The sequence below is a fragment of the Phalangium opilio genome, unplaced genomic scaffold (genome assembly GCF_054372755.1).
Source record: "Phalangium opilio isolate 3A_F unplaced genomic scaffold, DU_Popi_V2 ptg000217l_1, whole genome shotgun sequence".
NCBI lineage: Eukaryota > Metazoa > Arthropoda > Arachnida > Opiliones > Phalangiidae > Phalangium > Phalangium opilio.
Window position 1 is genome coordinate 9813992 of NW_028324218.1, and position 13217 is coordinate 9827208.

Genomic DNA, 13217 nt, shown 5'->3' on the forward strand with positions numbered 1-13217 from the left:
GTAATTATGTACGAGTTAAGTAGATCAAAACGTCCATTCTAGATACTTCTAATGCATTGTTAATGTTGTGCAAGTGGTAAAAGAGAAATTGAATCAGTACTCGTGATACATTTAATTGAAGAAACCTGATGGAATCATTGGTCAGAGGACTGACAAAACATGTATTCGAAACCCATTACTTAGCCAGCTACGTTAAACTTTTGTGTTGTAGTGCTTGATGGACCAGAGTTGAAGCGATACCATATCAATAAATGGTATCGCAATTACAATACCTTTGACATCATCCCTGTTAGGAAGATTTCCACCCTCTACATCAAGTTTAATTAGCCGACATTATTATTATATAATAGGCTAATTACCCAAAACTATTTAGTGATAATTAAACGAAAAAACTTTATACATTTTAAAATTTTTAATCACACAAAAACAACAGCACGTGACTGTAACAAAACGACAAACACAAAATTATTTACAACATAAAATAAAACAAACAAACAAAGACGAAACGTATTTACAATAAATTAAGGTAGTGGTTATATAAAATTCCCTTGCATTAGTATATATATGTGTTACTATATATTTTAAAACCGTGATTGTTTAAAAACTAGATAAAAACACGTATTCATTACGCGTGATGATGAGTATGAAATTAGAAAAGGCCTTTTCTATCACATAAGGTATTTAAACATGAATTATTTGTAAGTTTAAAAGATGACTTCACATTAACATACATAAACCTAAACTATACGTAAATTCCTATTGGCGTAAATATATATTTTATCATAGGAAATTTGTTTTGCAACGACCAGATTGAGGTAGGGCATTGAAGTCCAAGAAAATTAGACTTGCAAAGAAGATAAGTCGTCCTCGCTACCACCACCGCCATTGTTCACGCTGCAATTTGAAATAGAAGATTAGTTTTGTCGCAACAATGGTAGTACTTAACGTTAAGTTAAACCAGAAGTAAGATAAGGGACTAGAAGTATCGAGGTGACCAAATTCTTCACTTGGCTAAAGTGAATATTCTTGATAGCACACCAACAGTTGGCCCTCTGGTAGCGGTTTCTGAATTTTCCCTCAAAAACGTGCGACGCTCGCGGCGGAAGACGGCCGAACTAGATTCAAGCACCCGCGTCCGTGTTCCGCGGCTTTAGGTTGAGGGGAAGGTGGTAATAAATTTTTTGGAACTCGACCAATTTTTTTTCTCTCTAGTGTAGGCGCGATGGAATCGGCATAAAATCCTCAAAATTGTTCACTAGTGCCAGGATTTATTACCAATGCTAGATCGCTTTACTTCTAGTCCCTTATCATACTTCTGGTTAAACTAGAGTACGATTTAGCGCCCTAGTTTTATCAATTTTATGTGATTAAATAAATTATAACAAGAGTGGATTTAAGTTTCACTCTCAATTTCTACTTGTATGTTATTAATGGCTAAAGGGTTAAGTTAGGTAAACAAATAAACGTCGACTGTCGGGTTTCAATTCCGTCAATATTGGGGCTAGCAAACATTGTTTCAGTTTAGATCCACAAAGTTAAATTAGAACCTCAGAGAGGTACTATATTTATTTCATAACATGTGATTTAAAAACTTACGCTTCATCAAGCTCAGGCATAGGAATGAGTCCACCGTTGGCACCACCACCTTGTAGACCTTGAAGTCCACCAGCACCTCCGAGACCTCTTAATCCGGCCATTCCACCTAATCCACCTGCTCCACCAAGTCCAAGAGCAGCCAATGGGTTTCTAAGACCTCCAATTCCGCCTCCGAAGCCTCCCATACCAGGAATACCACCTCCTTGCATTCCACCTCTTCCTCTAAAGCCTTGAGCCGTTCTTAGTAAAATTGCCAATGCTGCCATTCGTCTTAATTTTCCAGCTGCAACTTGTTGAATAACGACATTTGATATGAGGAGGACAGACAGTAGAGCGTATAATGTCTTCGATGATGCCATGTCTATTGAAATGATAATAATTTAAATTACACTCTTTGTGACACACGTTTGAAAAATTCCGTTTAATGCAGACTAATGTTGAATTAAGCTATGTTAGATTACTGGAATAATAAATTCGACTAATATATGTTTTAAATACTTGAAATTGTAAAAAAATTTGCTTAATGAGTTATAAATTTTTTTGTATTTGAAATTAAATATACAGGTTGTTTCTGATAAGTTTGCCATAAATTAAGGGGGATGTTGCTGGGATATTTTTGGTCGAAAATGTCCTATGATTGTTTTCGAGTTATGATTTGGGTGTTTTAGGGATGACCCCTAAATTAAACTAGCATTGCCTTTCAAGTTTCAAAATAAATTTGTAAAATATTCTAATCTAAACTTGAAAACAGTGGCCCGAACGGCAACTTGTCATAGAACATTTTCGACTCAAAACCGCCCAAAGAACATCCTCCTTAATTTACAACAGACTTACCAGAAAAATCCTGTATACATATCACTGCTAATTGAAATAAGGGATTTTAAATATATTCTCAATCAACTATTTAAAATTAAATAATCCACAAATTTTATGAAATATATTTTCAGAAAATGCTATAATACTATTAAATTTGTCAACCTTATTTCAAATTATTCGACTTAAAAAGGGGCGACTAATTTTTATCCCCTTCGTATGCTTTACCTTTTGAACTCAAATTTAAATATAATTTTTTTTTGTTACTCTCAATAGTCTAATTTTAATTATTTATTTAAAATTATTGAGAATATTATTATAAAATTTTCTATTGTGGGATTTAAGTTTAATAAATGAAAAATGTGTAAACCAAAAGTTAAATATTGAATTACCCATAGCTGTATTATGGACAATTCAATATTGCCAATATTATTTTAAAAAAATCTATTATTTTAAAAAATAATAAAATGTATAAACCAAAAAGTTAAATATTGAATTAACCAGAGCTGTATTATGGACAATTCAATATTACCAATATTTTTATAAAATTATCTATTATTTTAAAAAATAATAAACTGTATAAACCAAAAAGTTAAATATTGAATTAACCATAGCTGTATTATGGATAATTCGATATTGCAAGCTAAAGTTAAAATCTAAACTTACTTTCGTCCGATCTTTTTCGAATTCAAGTCGAAGATGTAATGAGCTTAAGATGATGTTTCGCTCAGTCTTTATAGTGGGAAGTCCATCAAGCTATCCTTTTCAAATGGGCCGAACTAATTTTTTTATCCCTTCACCGACGGTACAACTTTTCCTTTTTTTGATAAATTATTTTTCCTGCCGCTAGCGTTATTTTTTTTTTTTTTTTGCGCGGAGCTTGGTTCTACATTTTACACTTTTCCCCATCTGAGGACGTTCACCAAGGTTCAGAAAATAAATATAGGTTCCAAAATTCAAACATAGGCCTATACGAACCAAATTTTTGGCATCTTTTGATGATGAGGAAGGTGTGTTCGAGAAAGTCTTAAGAAAAGAAAGAAAAATATTCCAAATTTGACTCGAGTTCCATGATGTAATTTTCATAAAAAGAAAAATAATAATAATGGAATTAACGGTATGATATAACGGCTAGACGATTAAATTTTAGGAAATGGGCGGCTTCGTATTAAAATACAGATTAATCTTATTTGCATATATTTGAATGAATTTATTAATATATTAGTATTAAGGAAAATAAGCGTAATATTCAATTGTTACTTTTAACTAATATATATTTTTAGGTTATATTTTCATTCAAATTAATGAATGATGTAAATCGCCACAAAATATTAACATCTGACCTGTAAATCGCCATAAAATATTAACATCTGAACTTTACATCGCAACAAAATATAAACATCTGAACAGTACATCGGCACAAAATATAAACATCTGAACTGAACATCGCCACAAAATATAAACATCTGAACTGAACATCGCCACAAAATATAAACATCTGAACTTTACATCACCACAAAATATAAACATCTGAACTGTACATCGCCACAAAATGTAAATATCTGAACTAGATGTCTATTATGACATGCTTCATATAATCAAGGATTATGAAAATCTTTTTAAAATCGAGAATATTACGTGTAAGCAACCGAATTTCTTAAATGATTTAATTGGTTTACAAATACGTGGTAGAATATTAAATAGAAAATTGAATAAACCTTTTACTATTACTAGCAATGGATCGACTCAAGTAGCGCTTAACATGTAGGCACTTTACCTCATCAGCATATTTTGACTATACTGAGCTCAGCTTATGTCCGTCAAATTAGAAGCAAGTAAACTATGAAATAATCAGAAACTGCATGAAGATGAAACAGATATCTGTTAAAAATGTGTGATCTTAAATGAGCATATGAAACGGTAATCCTCTATGAACGGTTAATGGCACTAAAATCTAAACATATCTCAACTGTTTGCGTAAAAAGTCATTAGTGCAATCAGCATTCCAAGATAGTAAAACTTTCTTGGAGAGAGCCCATTGATTAGAATAATGTCCTTGCATAATTCCTGCTACATTTTGTTAAATTAAAAATAATTAGAATGCCACGCGTTGTACTTGACGATTACGCAACAATTAATTTTCCCTACGCTAATTTTTTATTGATAACAGATAGCGTATACTTAGTGCGACACCAAAACGCGCGCGTTGCATTAGGCCGTATCAAATATATGCCACGATCAAGGGTATGTACCCAAAATAGACCAGAATTTTTAACAGTTGAATGAATCTAAAGGGCATTACTAGTTGAGTCGTCGGCACGTCTTTTATCAATACCGGTTTTCTTGGACAGACTCGTTCACCCCGAAACGGTTGGAATATATTTCAAGAAACAAGGATTAAATAATATAGTCATATAAAATTGCATTACTGAACCAGATATGATGTGTCTATTCGTATAACCAGAATAAGTCATGGTGGAACGAAAGCAAATAGTTTAAGGCATAAAAAGCAAGCACAGTAACATCTAAAAAACTTCGTTAATTATAAATAATTTTATAATTAAAGGTAAAAATTTAATAATTAAAAAGTATAAATTTTAATAGTTAAAAAGTATAAATTTTAATAATTAAAAGGTAAAAATTTTAATAATTGAAAGGTAAAATTTATGAAAAGGTAAAAATTTATTAAATGGTAACAATTTAATGATTAAAAAGTAAAAATTTAATAATTCATAGGTAAAAATTTGATAATTAAAAGGAAAAAAATAATAATTAAAAGAAAAAGATTAATAATTAAAGGTAAAAATTTAATTATTAATGGTAAAAATTATTAAGTTAAAAACTTAATAATATTAGTATTTTTTCTATATGAACTGTGTAAATAAAGTACTTTTTAATAATTTTACGTGCTATCTCTATTAACAAATGCTGCTTGCTTTAGTCCTGAATTTAATATAGAGAAAACCTAACGCTAGTTTTAAATCGTTTTCGGAGGTATGTGGATCCAATGACGTTCGATATGGCTTGAACAAAAGGAATTTAGTGGATTGGTTACGTCTTTTCGTCTACGATGTTCCGTCTAAATCCCTTGGAAAAGGTCTAAAAATATTGAAAACATATACAAATCTCCTTAAAAGTCATCCATTGTTATGGAGTTTCAGTTTCTATTCCTTTTGGTTTTCTCTATGTTTCTGAGGCCTCAACGCCTAGAGGAACGGTACGCATCAAAAAACAAAATTTAGAATGGACTGCGTCAATTTTAGAACGCTTTCTTTTTTAACGTGAAGTGTGTGTCATAGGGAACTGTTTTACTTTTCACGCTGTGTTAAGCAACTAATTTTTTAAAAGGACAAAACTCGCTTTCCTTTTCTATAATTTTATTTTTTACTCGTATTTATTCGGAAGTTTCTGACCGAACACAAAAGTTTTTTATGCTTAAGAAGGATTTAGTTAGGAAGTAGGCACTTTAGATGTGGGGAAATTTGAGGTTTAACATCAGTTCAAACAATAGTTCAAAATAAAAATAAATATTGAAATACGTTTTGAAAGATTACAAAGGCTTGTTATAAATAACCGTTGATTCTGGTAGCTTTATTTATGATGCTACATGTTTTACGATAACTGATGCTACATGTTTTACGATAACTGATGCTACATGTTTTACGATAACTGATAGCACATGTTTTACGATAACTGATAGCACATGTTTTACGATAACTGATGCTACATGTTTTACGATAACTGATGCTACATGTTTTACGATAACTGATAGCACATGTTTTACGATAACTGATGCTACATGTTTTACGATAACTGATGCTACATGTTTTACGATAACTGATGCTACATGTTTTACGATAACTGATGCTACATGTTTTACGATAACTGATGCTACATGTTTTACGATAACTGATAGCACATGTTTTACGATAACTGATGCTACATGTTTTACGATAACTGATGCTACATGTTTTACGATAACTGATGCTACATGTTTTACGATAACTGATAGCACATGTTTTACGATAACTGATAGCACATGTTTTACGATAACTGATAGCACATGTTTTACGATAACTGATGCTACATGTTTTACGAAAACTGATGCCACATGTTTTACGATAACTGATGCTACATGTTTTAAGATAACTGATGCCTCATGTTTTACGATAAATGATGAGTTTTTAAACGCATGAATGAATTTCGGTATCTTGATGATATATTTGAGATCATTACTTCCATCAAAAGTTATTGCAGAAATATTTTTTAATTTATCTAATTAAATGGGTTTACTATTCAACCACGTGAATTAATTTAACACTTTTAATTTGTGTTATGAAAATTAAAATTTAATATGATATTAGATGGATATTGTAAATCAATTGATGCTTTAAATTTTGGACGGACAATATTTCCGCACTTTTGGTGTATTACTCATAACAACAGGCTAACAGAATTAATAACAATCAGTTTGTGAAGCATCAATGGAATCGAAGTTGTTTTTGGTAAATGAATAAAAACATTTTATGAAAATATTATCTTTCTGAATTTTTTATATTTCGTGTTTAGTGTTCAATTATTTTGAAAGAAAAAAAAATCAGTTTTTAAATTTACTTTGGGACATTAAATGTTTTAAAAGTTCAATATTAAGTTAAGATAAATAGTACATCATTTTATCTTTTTAATTCTTAAATACTAAAGATCAAGGTTAAACCTTTATCGTGTCGTAAAGTTTAAGAATCGGGTTAAAACTTGAACTTCAAAACAACGTAGAGCCATAATATCAACATGGTTTTATCTTTCAATCATTAACGAAACGATAGAGGTCATTAGTCCCCTTTATAAAAACACACCCTTTTACTCTTTACACGAATTTACCTTACGTCAAGTTTTACTTTTTAATTTTAAAACTGTATTTAATGAGAATCTAACTATACAGGGTGCTGCAAATAAAAAAGTGGTAGATCCGAAGTGTAGTGGGTTCTATTTGAAAATTTGGGTCGAAAATGTTCTATGAGATTTTGTCGTTCAGACCACTGTTTACTAGTTATGATTAAAGTGTTTCACGTATGACCTCATAAAATTAAAAGACAACTTTAATTTATTTAAGGGGTCAAACCTTAAAACAATCATTACTTTCTCAGGGTGTATCTTAGGGTAAAATGTCATATAACATTTTCGACTCAAAATTGACCATAGAACCCACTGTAGAACACCAACACCCTGTATAAAAATAAAATACTTTCTTATCATAATGGCTTAAAAACAGCATTATAGTACAATTCTTTTTTATTTCTTTCAAGATCGAGGTTAGCGAATTTATTAATTCAAGAAAACCAGTATTCCTCGCCTCTGGGAATTATAACTGTTAGAAGATCAATGTCGGAGTTTAGAATAAGGAAAAAAATAATGTTTTCATTTTGCGTGAGGGATCATTAAAATCTAAACTAGAATATTTATTTTTAAAATTCGATCGGCCTTTCATTCTAAAAATTCTAATGAAATCGAGACCAGTGTTTAGTGTAGATCAAAGGTCTTGCCATTTTTTCAAGTTTATCCTTATAAAATTTTGGGATGGTTTCTCTTTTTAAAAATATATAACGAGCACACGAAAAATACAATTCACAATAGACCATTCCTGTAATGCCATAGGAAAGCAAATATCACAGGGGCAGGGCCGTTATAAGAGTCTATTTCTTTTGCACCAAGATCACCGCAAGAGGCAGTGTAAGTCGGTTTGTCTTCCGAGTGTAACGAACACGTGCACCATACGGCGTTAATTGAAGAATACTCTAATGGCGGCCCCAGTATGTTGGTTTATCTCCAAGTAATTTATGAAATGGTCTATGCTTAACCTTACGACTATCATCCTCTCATTTTAAATATGCGAACGAACTAAAATATATAACCTTGCCACAATCCTCCCTTTTCAGTATCCATTCAAAGACGAACGAAATATTTGGTACTACTGCTTCTCCTACACCAACTACAACAACAGACCAGGTGAAACTAATAGCCTCATCAAACGACGTAGCTAAAACGTTCTTGGGTCACTAACTTATTTATGCTTTAAACTTCCTATTGTTGATTTACAATCAAAGGCCTAAAGCACTATTAATCCCATCCAATTAACTTTATATCTATGAAAGTAGAAGCCCTTACAGACTGAATGATAAACCTAGTTTCTTGGTGACTTTTGAAAACCACTTTCTTTAAGGAAAGTGGTATTGAAATTATTTAGAAATTTTTCTAATGTACCTTTCAAACCCCATCTTTCCATCGTTCACTAAACTAACATCTTTTAAACAAAAAAATCTGGTTACTGACTGTTTAAAGACATTTGAAGTTTAATAAAATTGGTATTGAAATTCATAAAACCAAGTTTCTTAGTGACTGTTGAAAACCAATTGCTTAAAGGGAAGTGCCACTGAAATTATTTAGTAATTTTTCTTATACCTTTTAAAACCCCATCTTTTCATCGTTTACTGAACTAAAATTAATTTTTTCCTTCCAAGAAGCTAAAATTTAAGTAAGTTTTCTGGTAAATTTTTTTCTTGTAATTTACTAAGTTCGTAAATTACTACAAATGACTAGCAAAATAACAACCTGAAATTAACAACGTATATAAAATAGAAGTCACTAAATAAAGTCATTATACTTTTAGTAAGACAAAAATTCACAATTATATTTCGGGTATAACCAATTTTATAGCGAAATAAATATATTTTTAATGATGTAAAGATTAAATTTGTATTATTTGAGAAGAGAAGAAGTGCATAATTCAAAAAAAAATTGGCCCAATTGAAGTCGACACACAACGTACCAGGTATTTTCTTAAACGTAGGTAACCTCATCTATGTTATATTTTTTATTCATATGCTATATATGCGTAATGTATTTTAACCATAAATATTTTTTTAATTATCATTTAATATTTCATAAAATGGCCTTAACTTTTAATGAGATTCGTATAGTTTTTAAACTTCTATTATTGTTCTCAAATTTCTCGTTGTACGTCGCCAAATAACGAATACTTAAAAATAAACAAGTTTAGGAAAGATAAATGGGTGAAGATAAGGAAAGGAATCCAACCGAATCATGGTTTTCTGAGCTTAGCGTATTTCCCGTAAGCAAACTGGCGCTGTCGATCGAGAAAACCTCCCTCTTGTGTATATAACGACATTTAATTTACATTACAAGAAATTAGTGAACATGAAATCTTATATACATGGTGTTTCTGAAAGGTCTGTTACCAATTACGGACAGTGTTCTATAAACGATTTTAAGTCGAAAATAGTTCATGATATTTTGCCCTAACGGTCACTGTTTTCGAGTTATGATTCAGGTGTTTAATGGATGCTCCCTTAAATTTAACAAAGAAATTGAAAGACAATGCTAATTTAATTGAAGTGGTAATCTGTAAAACACTTCAAACATAACTTGAAAACGGTGGCCCGGACGGCAAAATGTCATAGAACTATTTCGACTCAACATAGCGTCAAAACAACACCCCTATTAATTTCTAACAGACTTTTCAGAAACACATTGTACATATGAGAAAGTGATTTGTTTGTTTTTTGAATATACTTATTTATGCACAGTCAGAATTCGTTACCAAGTTGATATAAGTAATGCTGCGAAAATGTTTTAGAAGTTGTTTGGTTCTGTTACTCAAGTTTGGATCATTAAGCATGTTCAGAATATTTTAGCTTTATGATCAACGCCTGATGGTTTTATTGAAAGTTGTATTATTATTAGTTCTAAAAAAAAATACATATTTCTTTTGTTTGGACCCCTAAAAGTTAGTGTTTAGTGTCAACATAGATTAGAAACTCATCCCGGTTCCCACTCCCTTAAAAACCTAAGTAACTCCGCTTAGCAAATCTAGTAAAAATTAATTTTAATACAGTTTTCGAAATTATTGAAAATAGCACACCGCAGCCGTTAAATATTGGAAAGTGGTTCAGTGAATTTGCTGTTCATCAGTGCGATCGAAAGTATATGCCGGCATATTTAACGCTTATTTGTGTCATTTAACAAGCACCCATAAGTTAGCGAACCCGTTACTATACATTTATACCCACACATTATCCATTTACATGTAATTGCCTTACTTGGTTGAAAATCCTTTAGGCCTAAGTTGAAGACTCTTAAATTCTAAATAAGTATTTGTCATTTTCAAAATGGAAGTCTATTTCGTAAATATCTTGGCTCTCTGGCAAAAAAAATTATATGGCCAATAGCACCCACCTCCAGTAGCAGGAAAATTAACACAAGGGATATGAAGTTATATGAAAAACGAGAAGTGAGATGAGACCAGAAGTACTGAGCTAAACAAATTCTTCACTCGGCGAAAGTGAATATTCTTGATAACACACCAACGTTGGCCCTCTGGTGGCGGTTTCAAAATTTCCCCTCCAAAACGTGAGACGCTCGCGGTGGTAGACGACCGAACTAGATTCAAGGAGCCGGGTCCGTGTTACGCCGCTTTAGGTTGAGGGGAAGGGGGTAGGAAATGTTTTTGGAACTCGACCAATTTTTTTCTCAGTAGTGTAGGCGCGTGGGAAGCGGCATAAAATCCTCAAATTTGTTCACTAGTGCCAGGATCTACTATCAATGCTAGAGCCCTTCACTTCTAGTCTCATCTCACTTCTGGAAAAACTTAGTTGTGTCTGGATTCATTGCACACATTCTGTTGCAATCCTAGATAATTCACCTTTATATTTGTTTCTCTTATTGATCTACCTACGCCTTCTCCTAAATATTCAAGAAAATTTGATCTTTCATTAGAGCTATTTTGCATTTATTAAGTGTTTGCTTAACAAAAAAATAAAAACTAATTTTGTTAGTTGTACACAGTGACTGAAATAAGCAAGAGTCACAGGACAGTGTAAGGTAATCTTTCAAATGTCAAGTAATTTCTAAGAAAATTAGGGGATCCTAAAGGGTTTTTGAATTTTTGTAATCATTTCAAAACAAAATCCATTTTCGAATATATCTTTCTTAAAACCTTTTCAACTACGAAAAATATGAAATAAGAATGATAGCTTATTTCCGTCCTAAGTTTTACTTGCACCAAAGAGAATATACCTAGAGGAGCAGAAAGTTCAGCCTTTCTCAAGGCTTCTGAATAGCCCGGCCACGGTTTTGGAGAAACTAGATCCGGTTTTTGCTGATTGGTTAAGTAGCGACACCTTTTATTGGTTAAATTATGTCGGTTGCTAAAGTTTGGTGGTGGCAAAGGGTTGATCTCTGGGTTGGCCGTTGACGTACAAAAAATAATTTTTAAGCAGACAACCGGAACTAGTTTCTTCAAATTCAGAGCCAGTCTCTATTTACAAAGTTTCTGCTCCTCTTGGTATATTCTCTTTGCTTTCACGCAGTAATAACGAAAGTAAAGACAGTAGTTATTAAAATTGATTATAAAACTAGAGGATTTTTGAAAAAATAATGACATATTTCGAAAAAAATTACTGTAAAATCATCCCAAAAATCTAATATATGATATTACTACCTCTAAAGTGCCAATTTTCGTATTTTCACTTATTGCCGCGAGCGAGTGTTTCAAATTATAGGCAGAAACCAGAGGAAAAAGATAGTCCTATTTCACGTAAACTATCGAAAGTTCAAAATTATATCGAGGGATGTTCCCTCTGTGATTTCTCAGATAAAATTAGTAAAGTTGTGTCAGTTTTCGTGTAGAAAACAAAGCAATCTGCGATTGAAGTAAAGTATGTAGCTCGTCACGCCACGAAAAACGGAACACATGCGCTGAGTGATGGAAAAACATTTCCTCGTAACAAGTATACTATACTGTACATCCAAATTCCAAAAATGGGTCTGCATTTTTTACCTCTCCGAGTGACGATGACTTCAGGGAGAGGTATTAAACTGGACGTGTCTGTGTGTGTGTGTTTGTCTGTCACCACTTTCGCAGAAAGCAATTTTTGGCTTCGACTCCATTATCATCGTTAAGGTTAAATTTACGCGGCGATCGGCTATGGGTTAAGAGAAATGTTTAGCCTCCCAATGGCACTGTTTCCACCAAAGGTTCGCGCAATTGCGGGTATTCTTATCATTTACAGTGAATCAATCGTTTTATAAACCATAAATTTACAAAAACTGTTAAAGAGGTGTACGTTTGAATTCAAACGTCAACAATAGCTATGTTTAAAATGATTTTAGGAATAAAGTTTCTTAGAACGATTTAACTAGAATTAAGGTAATTACTATCAATTATATTTATTTAATTATTTAAGAAAAAACTCCTAATTGCGTCTCGACTCGGAGAGATTTATTTTGGTTTTCCCAACTTGTTTTTATCCCTTTTAATAAGTAAAGCGTTCCTCTGATTTAATAATTGATAAAATGTAGGTCCTCTTAATTTTACCGTAAAATACTCTTTTTGAAGAAATTTTTCAAGAAATTAGATGTGCATGAAAAACCGTTTTCCAGCCTGGCATATTTCATTTTTGTTAATTCAATGGGAGAAAAATGTTAGAAAGCGGTTTCTAACCCATATTACAAATCCATTTCTTATAATGAAGGCTATATAGCTTTATCCATACATTTAAAGTGTCAAGTAATTTTTAATAAGTGTAAATAAAATCGTTTACTGTTTTATTCACGCATCGTTGATTTTTTATTGTAATATCAGAGTAAGCCTGGCTGTAGTGTGTAATTTAAATGATGTATAAAATGGCTAACTATCTAGTTATCTAATGTCAAAACTGAAAAACCAATTAACCGATTTTCAATTAATTCCCATGAATTTCGCTTTGGTCACTGAATTTCATTCTACACTACAC

General features: G+C 31.8%; 1 protein-coding gene across 1 annotated transcript; it reads right to left on the bottom strand.

Annotated features, from left to right (window-relative positions):
- Positions 1-399: 399 nt before the first annotated feature.
- On the bottom strand, positions 400-3193 carry LOC149616213 (uncharacterized). Its single transcript, XM_089856973.1, has 3 exons — positions 3076-3193; positions 1597-1957; positions 400-894 (listed from the first exon to the last, which is right to left on the bottom strand). Exons 2-3 carry the CDS (start codon positions 1953-1955, stop codon positions 840-842), a joined length of 414 nt encoding a protein of 137 aa, XP_089713099.1. The 5' UTR covers positions 1956-1957; positions 3076-3193; the 3' UTR covers positions 400-839.
- Positions 3194-13217: the final 10024 nt, after the last annotated feature.